This window comes from Marmota monax, unplaced genomic scaffold, assembly GCF_021218885.2.
Source record: "Marmota monax isolate L192 unplaced genomic scaffold, Marmota_monax_Labrador192_F-V1.1 WCK01_AAM20220418_F8-fsc00100, whole genome shotgun sequence".
In the NCBI taxonomy this organism is placed as follows: Eukaryota; Metazoa; Chordata; class Mammalia; order Rodentia; family Sciuridae; genus Marmota; species Marmota monax.
In genome coordinates, this window is record NW_026693872.1 from 3,809,405 (window position 1) to 3,830,940 (window position 21,536).

Genomic DNA, 21,536 nt, shown 5'->3' on the forward strand with positions numbered 1-21,536 from the left:
ACAGGTTGCCTGGATTCAAATTCAGGTTCCAAAACTTGTAGTAAATTATGGGATGTAACTCAGGTTGGGGATAAAAAACAAAAACAAAACAAAACCTCATCCATGTTTAAAGATAAGGCACTTGGAATAGAACCTTGCTATTATCTATTCTCAATAAGTAATTTTTACTCAAAGAATAGAAGAACAAGTTTTCAGTCCAATTGCATTCTGTAATTCACCAGAGCTTCTGGCTTGAACAGAATTTACATATTGACCACCTACCTCCTAGGCTTAGAGGCCTCCTCTGACCTCTTGAGACAGGTATCTTTAGTCTACTTGGGGGGATCATGCTGTCTTAGGGACCACTGCTCCATCTTTGGCAAGCACTAACTTCTGGAAGACAATTACACAGACAATATGGAGCCTGGTTTCGTGATCCTCCCATCATTCCCACCACCCGTCACTATGATTGACTACAAGAAAGTCTATGGAACTTGATATAAATCTTTCCAAATTACAGTGGGCCTGAGATATAACACTTAAAGTGAACTGAAGCTAAATCCAATGAGATCTTCTCAAACACAGCAGTCTAGACCATGGATAAAGAGAAAAAGTCCTTTTAACATTCTTTTTTGTAGGATGGAACATTATCTCTATGGGATCTTTCTAGCCCTGACTAGTAACTCCAACTCTCAGAATCTTGACTGACTTCATCTTGGAAAAAAACGGGGATTAGCAATTGCAAATAAAGACCAAGAGTTTTTCTAGGCTATGTTAGGAGAAGTGTTGATGAATATTTCTGAGAAATGTTCAACTACAGGAAGTTCAATATGTAATCTTAAATGTACAAAAATTCACTCAACTTACATTGTATTTATGTGGTTTCATTTGATTTCTAAGTTTCTTTCAAACAGTGGTATTGACTGCTGTGGAACCAAATGCAGAGATGCTGTGCAACTCCAGTGACAGTTGGACCCCTCCCCCATATAACAGCAATTGTTCAACAGCAATGAAACATTTACCAGCAGAGGCAAGAGGTCTAGAGTACATGAAAAGTAGAGCATTATGTGACTGTACAAAGTAAAAAAGCAAATGAGGGTCAAAAGCCAAAGGTACTCAAGTCACATGCCATTTGAATCGGGTGCTACTGGAAGAAACAAATGTAATTTGCAACTCTACTTTCTAAATTCATTTTCTAGAGCCAGTATAATCATGGGTTTAACTGAGATTATGTACATGAAAAGTGCTTTCTAAACAGTAAAATATCTATATCAGATTTTATTGTTCCCAAATAAAATGAGAGGAAATATATTTTCCCAGAAAATTAGATCTTCATATAATCTTGATTCCTATATCCTAGTCCCTAAGCTTGTTTTTTTAAGCTCTTTGCTACAAGATTCCATGTGTGTTTCATGGGGTATGGGAATTGGATTACACCAGTCTTTTGCATGCTTGTGTGTTCTTCTTGCCTAATGGGAGAACAAGCCGACTAGTTCACAGGAGAAAAGAAACAGGAGTCAAGAAAAAAATAACAACAAGATGTATTTAAAAACAGACTTCTCCAGTTGGCATTTTGAATGAAATAACTAACAATTATCTCCAACCCTTTTTATTCGATTGCTCCTGGAGTCCTCTTGAAGCTTTAATTCTTGAAACTCAGGTGGCAGCACCAGACATTGTATTCCCAAAGGGAGAGGTATTAGTTAACCTTTTGCTGGTCATTCTTGTCTGAATGCAAATGGACAAACTCAAGCCCTCTTATTCATATCATGACGGTTATTAGGAAAAAAAATTAAGTCAAACTTGCATATTGAAAATAAAAATAAAAACACACAAAAACCCCCCTGCAGATAATAAATATCGCTGATTCACTTATATTCAACAAAGTCCAATTTTATTCACTCTTAATATCCTTGCAGTCCATTGTATACCTTCTGCACTGATCCTTGTTTCAGTAGCTGTTTGATACCTAAAAAAAAAAAAAGAAAAGAAAAAGAACACATGACAACCTTAACAAAAATGTGACTTCCCCAGAGTTTAAACAGCATGTTTCATGGGGAGGCCCACAAACCCCAGGAAATCAAAAAGGAGGTAATCAAAAGAGAAAGAAAACTCTCCAGCTAAGTTTTTCATTTCTTCTCTGTTCTCAATTTTTACCACTTTTATTATTTAACAACACCAAACTGGGCCCTTTTCAGCCAGTTATCACAGTCATTTCTAAGCTTCTCATCTTCTTATAGTACATGGCTTCCCTTTTACAGTTTGGTCTAGCTCATTCCTTTTAAGTAGGTCTGCTTCACTCCTGAACATACTGGGTTTCAAAGCATGCTCATACAACCTTTAACACACTTACCACAGGACTTTTATTATTGCATTGACAGAGAAACACGAGTTTGTTCATTCCTATACTTGTATTCCACTATTATTAATGGCTGATACATTATGCCACTGGAGGGTTTTTATGGTCACTATACTCTCATATACATAACACACAGACACAGATGTGCAAAGGCATACACACACACAAACACACACACACTTATTATACTCCATACCTTCTCTTGCTTCCTCTGTTAACTGTTTTGGAAAATCCACATCAAATGTGATTATTAAAGAGCCCTTGATATTGTTGTTGTCAAAGTTAGGGAGCCCTTCCCCCTTTTTCCATAGCTTGGCTCCTGGCCTGGTGATCTTATCCCGGGAAATATGTACCTAAAAAGTAAAAGGGAATGTAGTGAAGCAGGATTGACACACCCAAAGTACATCACACAGCTCTAGTGAGCAGTGGTACATAAAGCTAATGTCACAGCTCAAAGAAAGGATGAGGGGCAACATCATTAAGATAAAAGTACAAAAAAAAAAAAAGGTTTTAAAAAACACGAAGTAAAATCAAACACATAAGCCAGTTTAAAGAAATAATAATAAGGTTTTGTCAATGGAAACTTGGAAACTCTAAGAACAAGACTGTCAAAGGCTGTGTAATCAATTCTGAGCAGCAAAAGGCCTGTGGCACTGTTATTGCTGAACATTCAGCAGCAGAGTAAGGAGGGAAGGCAGAAGTCCCCGTGGTTCTCTACAAGTGAAGTGACTGAAATAATCTAAAATCACCCACATAGAGGCTTTAAAAAGAAGCAAAATTGCTTTGTTTACCTTGTGACCATCCAAGTGAGTAATATCCATCTCAAAGCCGACTAGAGACTCAACTAGTGAGATTGTCACATTTGTGTACAAATCATCTCCTCTCCTTTCAAATATCCGGTGCCTAAAAACAGAGTAAGATAAAGAATAATTAATTTCCATATGTATCAAGAGTTCAAAAGTTGCTAGAAAGATCTTGATGAACACCATTCTTTCAAACAATGAGCACTTATTAGACACACTTTTGTGTAAAGCATTAACTGAGATAACAAAACTACATAAGTCTTATTAAACCTTATTCTTAAAGAGAGTTTACAATCAGCAGAAGCCAAAAAATATATATGTAAGGAAAACTATCAGTCATTAGGTTATGGAAAAGAGAGAAAGATGTTTGGTAGCAGGGGCTAGGAGATGGGCTTCAGAAACAGGTCTGTGGAGGTTTCCTGAGCTGGGTTCACAAGACCAAGGGGGCTCCAGATGCAGATAAGGCCAGTGCAGGAAAAGGGGGAACAGGCTAGAGGGAATTCTGGCAAAGACAAGGACTTGAGAAGGTACCAGGTTTATTCAGGGAATAGCCCATGTTCCAATTTCTTAGGAAGTGATGAGAAAGACAAGGTAGGTAAGAAAAGCTGGGAAAAAATAATCACTGAACATAAAGAGTGCACAGACAGACTGTTTCCCCATGTTCAAGTGGGAATCCTGTTTCAAATAATTCTTACATGAAGAAGTATCCAACTGGTAACAAGAGAGAAATAATCAACAAGAAAGCACAAGTCCTGGACAAAATGACTGCCTCCACAGCCTTTCTAAACAGAGAAGCTGAATATTATATAATAGAAGTTCCTTCCTATGGAGAAACCTCCCATTCTTGAATAGTACAGTAGACCCTCAGCTAAAATCACAGCTTACCTTAGTTCCCTATTCCTGTATGCCTCTCTTTTATAGCTCCTTTTCTCTATTCCTCCTTTCCAATGTCTTTTGGATTTTTATGTCCTAAGTGAATATATAACTGAAGCTCAAATCCCAGGGCCCAATCCCAAATTTTCAGGATTATTGAAGAATTACAAATAATCACTTGTGGTATTATGGGCATGAAACAGGAAAAAATCTTGAGGCATTATCTCTATCATCTGATGTACCTGAGAAGCATAGGTTGAAAAGATGGCCTCTAAAATTCGATCACTTACTTGACAACTTTGATTCGGAAGCGTAAGTCTCCAGGCTCACCATCCACATGAGGCTCACCTGGTCAGGGCAGATTACAGAAGGTTATAGAATACAGGAAGTCACACAAGTATAAGACTACAAATCTACTGGACAGTTGAGAGGAATTTTTAAAACCACTACCTAAGGCACTGGGTCTATCAAGTCTGTTAGGGCACAGTCTCAGCCTGGTTATATCAAGTTTCAGGTCATTAGTGAAGATCACCTGTGCTTCAGGCACAGCAATAAATAACTTGACCTAATTCCTAAACAAAGAATGATTCACCAATTTTCTGAACCTGGAGTCAGTCTTAAAGCTTTATTTCCTTTTAGAATTTTAAGTTTAAGTCCAAAAGTGAGTTTGGAGAACATATAATTAATGTCCCATTGGACATATATATCCTCTTTCATTGTTAAGTTAAAATTATTGAGGCCTGGCCACCCTAAATTTTGATAAAATTTAGACTATCTGACAGTAACTTTTGGCCTTAATAGTCAAAGGATAATCAGTAATGCTAATGCTTCTGTGACTAAGCATGCTGGTAATAAAAGGCTTCCTATAACCTAAAACTGGCTGAAGAGTATTAGAAATTTATATTCATTTACCATGCAGTCACTAAGAGATGAGCTGAGGTAGAAGTGAGAGGTATTCATAAGAAGAGAATAGAGTTAGGATAATAAAAACATTAATATTTCACCTTCTCCAATAAAGGGGTACTCCATGCCATCTCTCACTCCAGGTTCTATTTCTACTTCCAGCGTTCGTTCTTCATTCACTAATCTGGGACAAAGGAATTAAAAAAGGAAAAGAAAATGAAAATACAAATGTAACCCCCAACATAGATAAAGTTTTATCCGTTTTATCAGAGCTTTTTCTGATTATTAGTGTATTTTTCTGATTATTAGTATACCTCTACTTCACAAAGCTCTCTCAGATCTGTTTATATCTTCTTCATGACAAAATTCAGGGCAAAGCCACTGTGTATTACATAAACATATAAGATTGCTCTACTAGTCCAAGTAGAAAGGAAACATTAACATTTATTAAGTATCTTTGGAAATAAAGGGCATTGCTTATTAGTTCAGAAACAAAAAAAGGATATATATAGAAAAAATATTTCAGGAAAAATTTTAAAACGTACATTTATTTGCTCTATCCTTTGGTGAAACATTGATGGAAGAGGAAGGGAGAGTTAAATATGGGCCATGAAATTTTTATTAAACAAATGAGATTATCCAAGTGTTTCTTGGTAGAACCATGGAGGTGCTTTCACTTACTTAACATTAGGGCACTCATCGCAGACTACCTCTTGGGTCATCTGGAAGCGACCTGGGCCCAGCTGGGTGGTCCGCATTTCTTGCCGACAGTTGCATTTCCGTTTGCCAGGAGCCTGCCTTGCCACAGGTTTATTTCTAACTACCTAAGGAATGCATGAAACAGCCTTTAGTTTCCTTAATGAATTAGGACTCTACTCACATCTGTACTGGAATTTCCCCTTCTTTGGCAAGCTACCGATCAGGGAAACCTAAAGCTGACAGAAACCTTTGAAGAGTACAAATCAGCCCTCAAACAGGAATGAAGTAAACATATACTTAAATGACTCAAATTCTTTAGTTGGAGAAGAGAGGGAAGTAAAAAAGAAGAGAACTGAAATATAAGGTATATGACATCAGCATTAGAATTGTAAGCCACAACTAAGTGATACTGAGCTAAAGTGTTCATAGATTTTACTATCTCTTAAGAAATCTGAGTTGGGTAAAGCATAACCCTGAAGAACAACCACAGCATTCAGAAGCTACTGTGTTTACCATCTAAACCTATGATTAAACTAATGAAAATGCCTCCTTGTTTTAGGCAATTCAATCCAGGACTACTTTCCAGTGCTACCTTTGTTCAGACACATTACCATGCCAGGAAGAAACACAATGATCATCTCTTTGTAGTTGACTGCAATCAAATATCTGACCCCACCAAGTATGTGAAATTAATATGTATTAAGAAAAGTAATCTTGTTTTTGCCTAATCACAAGGTAACAACTCATGCAGCAGACTGACAAAAATGCCTGGAGTAAAACCCCTAACAGCCTATGTATATAAAAACCCAAGTCAACAGGATATTACAGCCAACAACAATATAATAATCAAAGCAAACACTTTATAGCAAACCTGTCCAGGAATACTCTAAACACTTTTGCACATTCACATATTCATTTAATCCTCACAACCTTACAAGGCAGGTCATATCATTATCTTCATCTTACAGGTGAGGTAAAGGTAGCACATAAAAGTGAAGTAAAAGGACCCAGGCCACATAACTAATATATGGCAGAACTAAAGTGGGAAGGTAGGCAGTCAAGCTGTAAAGTCCATTCCAGAGTTTTGAAAAAGATGAATAACCTCAAATAAAAGATCTCAAAGTTCACTAGAAAATACAGAACAGTATTTTTTTCATTTTAGAGCAGAATTTCTTATGTAAAATGCAAAGACTAACCATAAAAGACTGATAAGATTTGAATGCCTTAAAATTAATACTTTTGCTCATTGAAATAAATCTTAAATATAATGCAAAGATGTTACAAACTGATGGGATATATTTATATCATATGTAGCTGATAAAGAATTAGCAGAAAGAATAAAGTATTCTTAGAAATCAAAGAAAAGGGCCAAAGACATGAACAGACATTTCATAAGATAAGAAACAAACATGGCCTATAAATATGAAGGGACACTTGTCCTAACTGGTAATCAATAAAACATAAATCAAGACCATGATGAGATAACATTTTATACCTATTTGAAGGACAAAATTAAGAAGTCTAATAATTCCATTTATTAGAGTTAGTAAATCTATAAATTCTCATAAATGGTACAAGTGTTGACACAATCAATATCAAAACCAATATGGCATTTTCATAAAACATGAACACTGGTTCCTATTACCCAGCAATTCTATTTAAGTATTACCCACCAAGAGATATTCTGCTCACGTGTACCTAGAATATGTACAAGAATGTTCATAAAAGCACTGTCTGAAACTGAAAAGAACCTGGGAAAAACACTAACACCTGTAGATAAATTGTGGTCATAATAAAATTTTATTCAGTGGGATTATACTCTAAGCAACAACAAGGGTGACTCCTAGTAACATAATAGCAGAAAAGTCAGCCCCAAAAGATAATAACTGCTATATCATTTTTACAAACTCAAAAACAATAAACAATACATCATTCATTTGTTTAACAAAACAAATGAGAAAGGCAAAACGACCAAAAAAGACAAAATTCAGGTAACAAATTACCTATAAAGGGAGGCAAGAGAATGGAATAGGAAGTAGCATGTGGGCAGATTAAGTCCTGGCATGGTTTTATTTAGTTCCAAGTCTGAGCAATCTTGAGTTTATTAAAAAAATGACAACTGCACCATGAACCAAAGATTCTGATTAATTCAATTTCAGTCACTCCCCCTCATTCTCTAAAAGAGCAGGTACTCTGAAGCCTCTAATTTTAGTCAAAAATTCAAGTTCTAGAAATAAATATGAATAGCCATATTGTTTAAACTTACTTCCACAAAATTTCCAGCATATACTTCTTCCAAAGTGACTTCTAGATCTACGATAATATCACTTCCTCTTGGAATATTTCTGTCTTGCTGGCGAGGGGTTCCTCCAAACATGAAACCAAAATCTCCAAAAAAGCTGTAGATAAGTGTGAAATCATCAGAAAAGAAATATGAGTTTGTTACAATTATTTAGTTTTCTTTCAAATTTATAAAACAATGCTTCCTGTCAATACAATGTACAAAAGTCAAAGACATTTTCCACATATTGAAGTCATATCATACACAATTATAATTTATATAATATCAACTACATTGTAACTATATTGATGCCCACAAGAAAAAAAAAATACTTTTAAAAGTAATATGGTCCATACAAATAGTATAGCATATACACATACTATATGCCAATGAAGTCAATGTTGGACTCAATGAAATAATATTAATTTGATACTAAGGAAAATCCAGCCATAGTAAACTATTGAGAAAGGGTATAGTATACATAACACTGTATAAAGCTGAGCTTAGTGGTAAACTTATTTTTAAGGGTAATTTTGAACATACATAATGTTCACTTTATGTGCTTTTTAGCAGTTAACCTTGATGAAAGAAGCTACTACTGTGTACCAAAATCCTGGGTACATATTTAAATAAACTAAAAAAGCATCAGCTTAATAAAATTCTAATCCTTAAGGAAAAGTAAGTTCTGGTCTCTACAAGATCAAAATTAACTTTTGTAAATAAAAAAAGAATCATCTGCAATTAAAAAAAAAACAGTGACCTTCATTTGTGCAGATATTCTAATATTAATGTTGATCTCTGGTGTAATTAAGAAGCTTCAGATATTGGTATGACAACTATATAATCCCCTCTCCCACCAAACAATCTTGGTGAATGTATTCCTCAATGTTAAAAGCAAGGAGGTAAGATGGGGTGGAAGTAGGGGAAGTCTTTTCTCTTCCTGACATCCCTAGGGAGTACTTTATTGTTTTGTTTTTGTTTTTTGGTATTGGGGGTTGAGCCCATGGGAGCTTTACCCTAGAGCTACATTTCCAGTCTTTTTTATTTTTTATTTTGAGACAATCTCTTGCTAAGTTGCTGAGGCTGGACTTGATCTTGCCATCTTCCTGCCTGAGCCTTCCAAATTGCTGGGATTACAGGTATGCCCTAGATAGCACTTTGAAAAGCCAAGGAGAATAGACACTTTTCTGATAGGCCAAAACAGCTAAATTAATCCTAGAGAAGAGGAAGATTTCCCAATCATTAACTCACACATTTTCAGAAGTCCTAAAAATCTACCATCACCCTTAGATACTAAATGGGGAAAACTACTGTATGCAATACCAATTCTTACTTTAAGAATCTGAAGAAAAAAACTCTCCCATAAAAATGCAGATTTAAATATCTTCTTAATTATAAAAGCTTCAGACCTGAACTCCAGGTGAGATCTACTACACAGAATTATGATATATGGAAATTCAAATATCAATAATGTGGGCTCCAAAAGGAAGAAGGGTTTATCATTCTAGCCACCCAGCACTCCCAGACAGCCATGTGCAGCAGGAGATTAAGAACTTCTACTTAATTCCTTCCCCAATGGTGGTTATCAAAACTACCTATTCTTGTTGATAGGATGAAAGAGAGGTAGCTCTGGATATAAGAACAGAATTTTTTTTTTTCTCTTCTGTGCTTAAAAGAATAATTTAGCTCATTAAGTCACTAAGTGATCCATTATTGGACACTAATCCTTTGCAGGTGGGTACATTACTTACTGCGAAAAAATGTCTCCATGGGAGCTCTGATGACCATCTTTCAATCCTTCTTCACCATATGTATCATATTGTTTCCGTTTTTCACTATCTGACAGAACCTAGGATAAAAGTGGAGGAAAAAGCCATACTTGGTAATATTCAGCTTAGGTACATTCATATTTATGTTTGTTTTTTTCACTCTGATACTATGTTTAAGATTTCAGGGGAAGGTAATTTTCATTGTGTATGGTATTAAGCATTTTTATAAAGTTTTTTTTTTTAATAGACTAAATTCTTTGGTGAATTTTCCATTTCACATTTGCTTACTTCATGTTTTTAATTTAGCATTATCAAACCTCACCTAATTACTTAAAATTTATACTTGAATGATATGGCTGTGAAGGTTGGGAAAGTACCAGGAAAGAGGTGAGATGGACTGCTCAGGTTTACTTTCTGTGTTGTTTAAAGCCAGTGCTTATGCTATTAACTACTATGCTATATTCTCTCCAAACCATAAACTAGAATATAACTATGACAGACTATCATCAGTGATAGAAGCACTAAATTAGGACAGTCTTAATAGTTGGGACTCACATGTCTATGCTTCCCAATATACACACATTAGGAGATTGGCAAGTCAACGGAATAGAATAATAGGCCCTTCAGTAAGATTTATACTGCTTTATTTTTCAAGTTTGGTATATGTAGAAATCCATTTGTGAAAGAACTCTATCTGCCATATAGTCAATTTCACTGCTTAAAAAGAAATCTGTAAGTTTTAGTTTAGAGAGGTTTATGCTTTCTCATTGAACCCACTCTGTGTGATAACAAAGAATATAAAGAAAAATAACTCTTATACTTTCAATTTTGCATGTTAAGCAAAAAGAAAAATAAAGCTTCCATTTTAGTCACAGCAACACATATACCTTTGGAAATTAAACAGCTTTAAGATATTCCTTTGTTATGTATAAACTCCCACTTAGACAAGAGACTAAAGGAGAAACAAAGGAGAAAATTATTTCAAACCCTGATTGACATATTCAAATAACCCACACTTTTGGCTCAGTGTCTGAAAGATGTGCAAGGAGCCACAGCAAACATTTACTAACATTGAAGACATATTTAGAAGGATATATATTAAATGTAAAAGAGAATGAGCATTCTTAAAAGCAAAGAAAAATGGGTTAGTCCAGAAGTAACCACAGCAGCACTATGATAAAGCCACTACAACAGATCAGGTAAGAGAAAGAAATGTTTTGGCAAAAATTCTTAGAAAACAGGTACTTTAAGACAGGTGTGGTGGTAATTCTAGCTACTCAGGTGGCTGAGGCAGAATGATACCAAATTCAAGGACAGCCTGGGTATTTGAACAAGACCCTGCCTCTAAATAAATAAATAGCTCTGGAATATAGGTCAGTGGTAGAGCACTTGCCTAGCATGTGCAAGGCGCTGGGTTTAATCCCTAGTATTGTAAGCGGGGGGGGGGGGGGGGGGGGGAATAGATACTCTGAAGAAGAAGAAATGGACAGAGTTAACCTGAAACAAACTTATTATTCCACAATCTGGATTCCCAATATTTTCATCTTTAAGTCTACATTGCTGATCTTATCTAGATAAAGAAACAAACCCTGCACAATGATTGGCTTTAAGTAAGTTTCTTTTTGGATACCAGAGGCTTCTATAACTGCCCCCCCACCAAAAAAAAAAAAAAAAACTACCTGTAAAGTTGTCATTCATTTCTTCCTCACTTTTCTTCTAAGGAAAGCAATTTATTTAATAGTCTTAGAAATTATTTTACTTATTTTTATTTTTTATTATTTTCTTTTTGAGTCAAGGTCTCACTAGTTACTCAGGCTGACCTGACCACTGGGCTTAAAGAATCCTTAGCCTCCCTTGTAGCTGGGTCTATAGGAAGATGCTACCATATCCAGCCTCTTGTATTTTTAAAGTGTGTGTGTGTGTGGGGGGGGGGGCGGTACAGAGATTGGCCAACCAACATGCAGATTCTCAACTAATTAAAAAGCCAGAAATATTCCCAGCTCAGTAGAGAAAGCAAATTGGTATTCATAGAACTCTTTGTAGTATACTGAGATTTTGATTAATGAACACTCATTTACCTAAGGTAAAAGGCAATCAAGCTTGAATGGTACAAAGAAAAAGAAAAAATCTGAACTAGTAACTAGAGAGGTTGTAGAATTATATAAACTGCAATTTCATGAATGATTCATGCATAGCCTGCCTAGGTCATGAATAAAGACCATGATAGATTCTTTATAAAGAAATGTAAGTTCAACTTCCTTCGAAAATATTTTTTGACTATTGGGTTCTTAGCAAACAATGGAAGTAGAAAATATAGTATAAAATATGGACTCATAAATAATAAAATGTTACATACAATTTAAGAGGGGACATAAGCCCTCTCAAATTTATCTTTAGACCTCAGGTTAAGAATTTCTGTTGTGTAGGATCACTGAAGTTATGGGGGAGAAGAAAGGGAGACCCCTGTAGCTCTAGGGTTCATATGGTATAAGACTATTTCAGTTCAGTAGATTTTTTTAATCTAGGAGGATTAAAAAAAAATTTTATTTTGAGATCCTCATTAAAAAAAAAAATCATATTACTTTCCAGCCTTTTCAATATGCAGGGTTTTAAACTTGAATTCAGAAAATTTCACTCTACGACTTTTAGAATTTAATTAATTTTTTCTGTGCCTTTTAGGAAATGGGAATAAAAATTTGTCTAGATCTACTATATTTCACAGTATCCTTGTGAAGATTGACATTACCCTTGCAAGTGTTTTGACCTCTAGATTTGCCCGTAAATTCAAACTATACCTATGTTTTGTTTGATCTGCAAAATAAAGAAATTTAATTAGTTACCAAAACTTTTACAATAAGGAGAATTTATATAAAAATGTAGATTTCCAACTTCTCTTGAAAAATCAGTAGATCTGGCAAGATAATATTTGCATTTGTTTATGGCAAAAACTGACTGGAGTTCAGTCACATCTGCTCCACTGAAAGAGAGCCAGAGGCTTCAGTTAATAACAATCTTCATCAATCTGTATTAATTCCCAAGGAATGAAGGCAGAATATCCATTGTTATGTTTTATCTTACACCTCTGCCTGTTATTTTTCTTGTCCCTATGAGCATGTTAGGTTGCAAACCTCATTTAGGTTTTTTTTTTTTGTATTTCTGGCTCAATTTCCCTAACTGATAGATTGATAGATCAATCAGTTAAGATTATTAATCTCTCAATCATACTTTCATTCATTTTTTTCAACATTAATCCCCTCATTAAAATAATATTAAAAAGATAGGAAATGACATCTACTAATAAGAATGTAATATCTAGTACAGCATAGCACCAAGTATTATTTTTACTTTTATCTATATGTTTCTAAATAGAAGTAACCTAAATGAAGTGTTTCTCTGTGTTATATGGTCTTTTCTATATCCATAGCTTTTGTTTATACTTATCTTTTTTCTTGACTCACCTCATAAGCAGCACCCAGATCCTGGAATTTCTCCTGGGCTTGGGGATCATCAGGGTTCCGGTCAGGATGAAGCTGCAGGGCTAGTTTCCTGTAGGCCTTCTTAATATCCTTTATAGAGGCACTTCGAGGTACCCCCAGGATCTTATAGAAATCTCGCCTGGGAAGGAACAGAGAAAATACATCATTAAAAAGATTTATATATTACATTTTTAAAAGTGAAAGGTTTTTTATCCCTTTTCATTTAGGTCTCTGTCTAAGCAAAGAAATACAAAACGAAATAAAAAAGAAATACAAAAAAATAAAGGTGTGCATGCATGTTTCACATATACCTTCATTTTTTATTAGAAAATGGGAATAAAACACACACACACAGACTTGTGCTGGTTATTGAACTCAGGAGCGCTTAACCACTGAGTCACATTCTTAGCTCTTAGCATTTTCTGAGACAGGGTCTTGCTAAGTTGACTAGGGCTTTAGCAAGTTGCTGAGGCTGGCCTGGAACCTGTGATCCTCCTGCTTCAGCCTCCCAAGTCACTGGAATTGTAGGCATGTGCCACCACACTTGGCTGTAACCTTCTTTACAACTACCTTCCATCAGGAAACTATTTTCTTATTTTGTGGTCTCATGTCATTTCTGGGCAATAACACCATAAAATGCAATTAACTTTCCCCCTTTTCCCTTTCTGGTTCCAGATGACTACTGACTGTTTCCAAAGGTCAAATATCAATCTCAAAGGATGGTTTTCTTTATTTAAAAAGATAATGTGACATAAATGTCCTAATAGAAACACTTACAAATGTTAAAGAGAAAGTGACTGAGGTGAAATTAAGAGGTTAAAATAAAGGTTAAGTCAAAGCCCAAATAGCAACTCTAAAGAAAAAATAAAACCCATCTGGATATAGTATTTTTTGCTGAAAGAGAAAAATATGAAACTTATACTCATTTTCAGTAGTTTTCATGTAAAAATGGGAACAGCTCAAAAAAAATGTAGGGAGAAAATGGCTAGCTTAGCTCAGCATCAACATTACACTGAGACTATTTTATGACTTACTTAAGTTTATACCTACAAGATTTAAAATATTTAATATTAGCATTTTATTAAACACTCTAGAGTACTTGTAGCTTTATGTGTAAATATTACAAAGAAAAGTATAGTTAAAAAACCAATAAAGCATTATTTAGGAGAAGTTAATTTTTTAGAAATTTAAGATGTTTCACAAGAAAAAATGACAACAAAGCTTAAACTTACATGCAAAGGGTAAAAAAAACTTGTGTAAGAAATTCTTAAATTTTAAAACTATGCTACGTAGTAACTTCCCCATTCAGAAAAACCTATAAATTGTTCAAAGATGAGACTACTATTTTTTGCATTCTAAAATATGGGCTGGGGTTGTGGCTCAAGTGGTAGAGTGCTCCCCTAGCACGGGTGAGGCACTAGGTTCGATCCTCAGCATCACATAAAATATATTGTATCCACCTAAAACTAAAAAATAAATACAAAAAATAAAATAAAATAAGAGCCTGGTGTACTATATCTTGGGTTACCAGGAGTATAGGATCATGAATGTTAAAGGCTGACTGGATCCTTAAGAGTCCATCCGCATAAGGATGGCACAATACTACTTTCATGTTACAGATGGGAATATCTAAATTTCTTTCAAGGTTACATAATTCATAAATAGAGTGGCTAAAACCCCAGCTTACTATCTGTTGGCGAACTGTTCTTCTCACTCACACCATTTGAATTCTCAAGATGGTACCATGGAGAGAGACAGTGAGGCACGACAGCCTTGTCTCAATAGTAAAGAAGCTGGGAAGTTCAAGAGCTCTCTAAAAGGTCTTGCTGCTTCCCAAATCAATTTTCTTCAGTCCCGGGTTTGCTTCCCTACCTGAGATCCTCACTCTGACTGGTGTCACAGCACACCCACTTTAATGTCAGCTCTTCAATGGCTTGCCCCGGACTCAGCATTGCACCATGTTCTGCTTCAACTCAGGAGGGTACAACAACACACCTCTTTGACCGAAGGCGTGTCCATCGCCTCAATCTCAGCTCGGCGCTGTCACTATCTTCAATTAGTCAGGAGTCCTATTCCTTCCCCAGCTCTGCGTGACACTGCTTCCGCTCGCAACCACTTTCCTCCCCTGAAACTCCCCTCAAACCTCAGCTGCTGTATTTGGCACTGTATTCAATTCCCACTCTTCTAGGCAAAGCCCTACAGGGCCTCTGGATCTAAGGTCCTCTCGCTGGTGACACGCTAGGCTCCCCTCGCATCCCAAAAGCCTGGCCCACACTATCCTACTCTTCCGCTCCATTGTCGTACCACAAGGATATCCCTCTCCATTCCCTCAGTGTGGCCATGCCGCTTCTCCCACCTCTCCCTCCCCAATGCCCATCCTGCCTCCTCCCCAGCAAAGCTGACTCCCGGGCCCCATGCCCGCCGGCCCCGCCTCTTCCTCACCCGGCGATCACGGCCCCGATGAGGTACAGCAGCAACAGGCAAAAGGTGCCCAGGTTCTGCGGGGCCATGGTTCCTCAGTGCCGGCCCCGGTCCCACACACTCCTCACAGGTTCCGCAGCCGCCGCGTCGTCTCGCCAGCGCTCCCGGCCTTGTGAGGCCGCCTCACGCCGGGAGTCTCCTACTTGGTCCGCAGGCAGATAGCTTGCCCCCAGCCTCTGCCAGTCCACTTCCCGGGAGTCCCAAGTCCCGGTGAGAGAAGCCCCCAGCAAGCGAGGGCCAATCGCTGCCCGGGACATCACACGCGGCCGGTACCTCGGAGCCAATCAGCAGAGTACACTTCACCTCCGAGGCGGTGCGGGTAGCCAGTTAGGCTTCGGAACTGCAGCCGCAGTTCCTGGCCAATTGGAAGAGGAAACGTCAAAGGATCGCGACGCCACAAGAAGCCGCTCAGGCCCGGCTCCCGCGAGTCGATGAAAACTACGTAAAAGGCCCGGATTGGCGCCAAGTGAAGGCACCGAGATACCCTAAATCTTTCTTATCGACTCCCTGGATTTTTCACCAATCGCGAGACTTTTCTACCAGAACCGACCAATTGGGAGAAGGAGGTTTTAGCTTGGAAGTCTTGAAATTTGCCATTGAAATACATTGAAATTTCACTAGATGCCGGCGATGAGGGACAGTGGCGGAAGGGGGCGGGGCTGTTACTTCGCGCCAACGCTACTTGGGACTCCTCGCTTGGGAGGTCTCACTTTACGGTATCCTGGCAACCCCGTAAGCAGTATCTCGGTTGAGTAGAAAAAGAGGTCCGCTTGCTTACAGAAAAGCGACCGTGGAGGCAGACCGACTCAAGCCGAGTTCAGACTTGGTTTCCAGCACTTCAAAGCGGTGAGACCTTCCCCACCCTCCAAGTCCGAGCCTGTTTCTTAAAAAAAAAAAAAAAAAAAAAAAATTAAAGCACTAACTGGCAGTGTTGTGAATTTTCAGTGGGGAGAAAAACCTAAATTATGCACAGTAGCGCATATTAAGCACGCAATGAATAAAAACTATTACAGTTACGAGTAGAACTCATCTCTCTCTGTCTTCCCCGGTTTTGTTCATCACAGTAAATGCACCACCTCGTTGTTTAGGACAAAACTCTTAAGTCTTACTTGATTCCTTTCCTGTATAACCCAGCCAAATCTTTTCCTCTCAACTATATCTTTAATCTGTTTACTACATAGTCATTATCACCTTTCGGCCACGACATATCCTCTTACCTGGGAAAGGCCTCCTAACTAACTGATCTGTCTCCACAGTTAACGTCTTAATACAGTATTTTAATATACTCCAAGATTTTTTTTAAATGTCAAGTCATGTTACTTTCTTTTTAAAAAATCTCTAATGGTCTTTAATTTGCACTGAGACTAAAAAGCCAACGCTATGCTAACTCAAAAAGCCTTAAGAAAAAAAGGCGTATTATATGGTCCATACCCTCACCTACCATACACCTTACCTTGATCCAGAAAAACGCCCCCTTCCCTCAGTACATCAAGATCTTTCCTGAGGCCTTTGCCCTAGCTATTATTAACCTTTGCCTGAAATACTTCCCACCCCCAGGGCCTAACATAGGAACTCTTTTTTTTTTAAACCTGGATATCCTAAATGTCATCAACTCAATCAATCAAAATTAGCCCTACTGAGTCCCTTTTTTACACCACCATGTTTTATTTTTTCCATCCCTGCTTCTGCACTCATGCAAACAGAAATGCCAGTCTCATGAGAGCATGAATCTGGACTAATGTTCACAGCCTATACAGAACTGCACAAACTGTGCCTGGGGAAGTAGTGATCAAATATATTTGAGTAAAACTTGCTTTGATTGTGATCTTCATGTAGCTAGTTTCTTATTCTCCAGGCCTCAGCTCAAATTCAGCACTGCAAAGAAGCCTTCCCTGGTCCTCTCCTTTCCATTTTCAGTATTTGTTATCTGAAATCACTATTTTAAGTATTTGTTGTCGGTTTTCCCTATTAAATGATACACCCCAAGAAAGCAAGGAACTTGCCCGTTTTGTTCATTCCTAGCACTGTGCCAGACACACAGTGGTGCTCAACAAACACTAATTGCTGATGCAGAAAACTAAGGCATAGGTTGGGGAAGGGATATAGCTCACTGGCAGAGTGCTTTGTGCATATGGGAGCCCCTGAGTTTGATCCTCAGAGCCACAGGGGAGGAAGGAAGAAAAAGAAAGAAAACTCAGCACCAATTAGTACCAAATCGCTGAACCTAGTAGATGATGCTACCTGGAGTCCCTTTCAGGAAGATATCTAGTAATGGAGAGAGGCCACCTAAAAGAGGAACTATTGTATTTTGTGATCTACTTTGACTTTCTTACACCTACATAGGCGATAAATGAAAAGCAAAAATGTTCAGAATTCATGAAATGGTAGCATAAATTGAGTGGTATCTTCTTGGTGGAATCCAAAAACGCTTCCTGAAGACTATAACATGGCAGGGAAGCTGACATGAGAGTTAAGGAGCTAACGCTGAGGAGGCCGAGGTGGTAGAAGGGGATGGCTCCCAATTCAGAGGACCTGGATTTGACTCTTGTCCCATTTCTTGCTGTGTGACCTTGGGGTGTTGCTTTCACCTTTTTATGCCCTAGTCTCATCAGTGAAACAAATGTGCTTAGCTTACAAATGCTCTTGAGAAGACTGGGATAATACAATTAATGTGTTTTACCTAGTGCCCAACCAGTAGTAAGCGATCCACAAATGTAAACTTGCATTATCCCCTCCCCGCCCCCCATCAAACCGGGCTAACCTTAAGAACAGATATTTGCTGATCAGCATTCTATGGAGCAATGGAAAACTTTTTTACTTCTCTGGGTAGAAATGCGCGAAACCAGAAAGCAATGGGTCTGGCTTGGGTTCTTGGATCGTGGACTCCTGGGATTCTGAGTATCCTCATAAGAAATTAAGTACGTCTTAGACGCGGGAGAAGCAGTTGCCACTCTAGCAACAAGGTCCGCGGGTTCTCAGTGGTGCGAGGTCTTGCGCTTGCGCGATGCGCGCGGCGGATATAACGCGCCGCGGAGGGTGAAGGGCGGGCAGGGCGCGCGGAGAGGTGCGGTGGACCGGTTCCTGCTTTGGCAGGTAACTGCTGACGGACTGTCACTGGGGAGGGCGGGCTGGCGCTAGGGAGGTTGAACTGGAGGCTGGGCCGCTCGGGCCACGGTCTTAGGCTGGGAAGGCTGCCTTAGAGCTCACTGGGTCTCAGGTCCACTCCTGAGCCTGTCAGCTGAATATCTTGTTACCAAATAGGGTGGTTGCGCCCGAGCGGCCCACGCCACATCCTACACCTCTGCGGAGATGGTGGCGAAGCCTCTGTACGAGCGCCTTGGGCCCACGCCTGTTTCTCGACCGTGAAACCTTTATCCCAGCGCGTCTCAGGGGAAAGAGCTCCAGTTTTGATGGTTGCGAATATAGCCCTGTCGAATCTCGGGGTTAGAATAAAGGGTTAGTCTTCAGGATCTGGCTTTGATTGCACACTTCTGAAACAGCTCAGTACCTCACGAGCAGCCTGTTTTCACTTTGGAGAGAACTAAGATCTGCCTAATGTACTTTTCATCGTTTAGCTGTGCTTAGAACAACGCCAATCCATTCCCATATCGAACCCAGCCGCCATTTACCCTCCCACACCCTTTTCAGTTCACACCCCTATGTTCCTTCACCTGTTGCTTAAATGGCTTAATGTCTTAAGACTTTTCCTACTGTTCTGGACCCACTCCTTTCCCAGAGATTCTCCCATTCTGGGTTCCCAAAGTACGTTTGTAGCTGCACAGTTCTTTAGTCAGACCTGATTTCTAATCCAGGACTGTGAGAACTAAGTGTATGACCCTTGGTAAGTCCCTTCTCCAAACTTCAGGTTTCTCAACTGAAAATGAAGGAACTCATGTATCACTAGGTGGTTGTGAAGGTGAAAGGAGGTGAAATAGGCAAAATACTTAGCATGCTATCTGGCACATAGTAAGCACTCCATGTCAATTTTTTTTTTAAATAGTTTCCCAAAGCAGCACAACTTTCTAGAATAAAACGCAAAATAACAGTGAAACATTTTTTATCAGTCATATAAGGAAAGTTTTTTTCTAAATGATGTTCATGCTGAGGAATGCTCAGTGAAGTGGGTTCCATTGGTCAAATGATGGTACAGTTTTAACAGTTAATTTTGAAAACAATAGGAGTGTATGTCAGGAAGCATAGCAATATGTTACTTCATTTCACAATTATACATCTGAAAATCTCTGGGAAATAATTCATAATGCAGAAAATATGCAGAAATATGATAATCAGGGTATTATAATAATGAAAACATTTTAACTTTTTATAACAAATTTTTTAATATACACAAAGGCGAAAATGTACATGAGCCCCCATCAGTTCATCGCCCAGCATCAACAATGAGTTACATCCCCAACATTTTTTAGTTTTTATTTTGAGACAGGATCTTACTAAGTCGCTTAGAGCTTTACTAAGTTGCTGAAGCTGGCCTCTAACTTGCGATCTTCCTGCCTTAGCCTCCCAAGTTGCTAGAATTACAGGCGTGCGCCACTAGACTCGGCTTCATGAAAACTCTTAAGCCTAGTAAGTTTCTAAAAGTAAATGGGAATATATTTGTGGTCTTTTAATTCAGAATTATATGTATTATATTATCACAACTATGAAAAACAACATCTAGTCTATAGAAAAAAGATAAGGAGGAAGTACAATCAAATATTGACTAGTTGCCATTGAGTGGTGGTAATGTGGATGATTCCCTCCTTGTGTTTTAAATGTTTTATACATATTCCATAAAATTATCCATCATAGTTATGTAAATAAACAACAAAGTCTAAAAATACTACAACTCAACTGAGCACAATAGAATATGCCAGAGCAGGTTTGTTGTAGAGAATAAAGGTGCTTTACTATCTCTTGATCTATCTTGTAGCCTATGTTTACATGAGCATTCTTGTTAGCTCCTCATATTAGTGTTTCATATTGAGTTTGTGTGTTCAGCTAACATGTCTAAATGTTAACCAACTGTCCTCTATGTGTAAGTGATTTAACTCTGAAATTTTATTCTTGTTTCTAACAATGTTCCCCGCCAGAGTAGAGCATAGCTTTCCATGACAGGATGATTTTTCTCTCTTTTTTCTTCTTTTCTTCCTGCCCAGAGCAGGGATCCAACCCAGATTTTATCCCTTTACACACTCTTCTGAAACAAATTTCTGATAATTCAAATAAGATAACTTTGTTTTATTGAAGTTTTTTCCTCAAAAAGATTGTAATGAGATCTAATCAAAAATGTCTTCTGCTTTTGGTTGATGAACTGTAGCTGCTTTTAAAACTGATGATGTGGTACTTTGAAAAACAGGGGAGGGGTTACCTTCCAGGGAAAATGTATAAATGAGATATGTTTCAAGTCAGTTCGTGAAGAAACTTTGTTTCCTAGGTATGCAAAGAAGCCTTTTCATCCAGATGTTCTTAGCGGTAATATGGATCAGTCAGGAGTTCTCCTCTGGGTAAAAGCAGAACCCTTTATAGTGGGTGCCTTGCAGGTCCCTCCTCCATCCAAGTTCAGTCTTCATTATCTCAGGAAGATAGCCACCTATGTGCGAATCCGGGCCACAGAGGGAGCTTACCCACGGCTCTACTGGTCTACATGGAGGCACATTGCATGTGGGAAACTGCAGTTGGCTAAGGATCTGGCATGGCTTTACTTTGAAGTATTTGATAGTCTTTCGGTGAGGACACCTGAGAAACGCCTGGAATGGTCTGAGATTCTCTCCAACTGCATGTCTGAAGATGAAGTTGAAAAGCAGAGAAATCAGGTATGGATCAATGTGTATAAGTGTTTAATAACTTTGGAAAATAAACCATTGTTACTTTTTTGTACTAGCAGTATAGTTTGAGTTTTTAAGTTAATCACTGTTG

The 21,536-nt window shown here is 38.1% G+C and overlaps 2 protein-coding genes across 6 annotated transcripts in view; one reads left to right on the top strand and one right to left on the bottom strand.

Moving 5' to 3' along the window:
- Positions 1-1,496: 1,496 nt before the first annotated feature.
- Dnajb11 (DnaJ heat shock protein family (Hsp40) member B11) lies at positions 1,497-15,863 on the bottom strand. Its single transcript, XM_046462509.2, has 10 exons — positions 15,585-15,863; positions 13,125-13,281; positions 9,649-9,746; positions 7,883-8,015; positions 5,599-5,741; positions 5,019-5,101; positions 4,305-4,362; positions 3,130-3,241; positions 2,535-2,691; positions 1,497-1,948 (listed from the first exon to the last, which is right to left on the bottom strand). Exons 1-10 carry the CDS (start codon positions 15,650-15,652, stop codon positions 1,884-1,886), a joined length of 1,074 nt encoding a protein of 357 aa, XP_046318465.1. The 5' UTR covers positions 15,653-15,863; the 3' UTR covers positions 1,497-1,883.
- Positions 15,864-16,343: 480 nt separating this feature from the next.
- Positions 16,344-21,536, top strand: part of Tbccd1 (TBCC domain containing 1) — a 29,961-nt gene continuing 24,768 nt past the window's right edge. For 2 of the 5 annotated variants that reach the window (XM_046462503.2, XM_046462507.2), the window contains exons 1-2: positions 18,595-18,716; positions 21,055-21,433. In XM_046462503.2, the coding sequence (XP_046318459.1) occupies positions 21,098-21,433 (336 nt within the window). In that variant the 5' untranslated portion in view covers positions 18,595-18,716; positions 21,055-21,097. Of the gene's footprint in view, positions 16,470-18,586; positions 18,717-20,181; positions 20,205-21,054; positions 21,434-21,536 lie in introns of those variants that run through there. The other 3 variants (XM_046462506.2, XM_046462508.1, XM_046462505.2) reach the window with 3 other exon arrangements.

Bases quoted from the DNA above. Each gene is read 5' to 3' on its own strand.
- Dnajb11 (XM_046462509.2), bottom strand. From the start codon at position 15,652: ATGGCCCCGCAGAACCTGGGCACCTTTTGCCTGTTGCTGCTGTACCTC. The intron at 13,282-15,584 runs GTGAGGAAGAGG...GTTCCTTCCCAG, and splicing joins ATCGGGGCCGTGATCGCCGG to GCGAGATTTCTATAAGATCC. The intron at 1,949-2,534 runs GTATGGAGTATA...TTTTTTTTTTAG, and splicing joins AACAGAGGAAGCAAGAGAAG to GTATCAAACAGCTACTGAAA.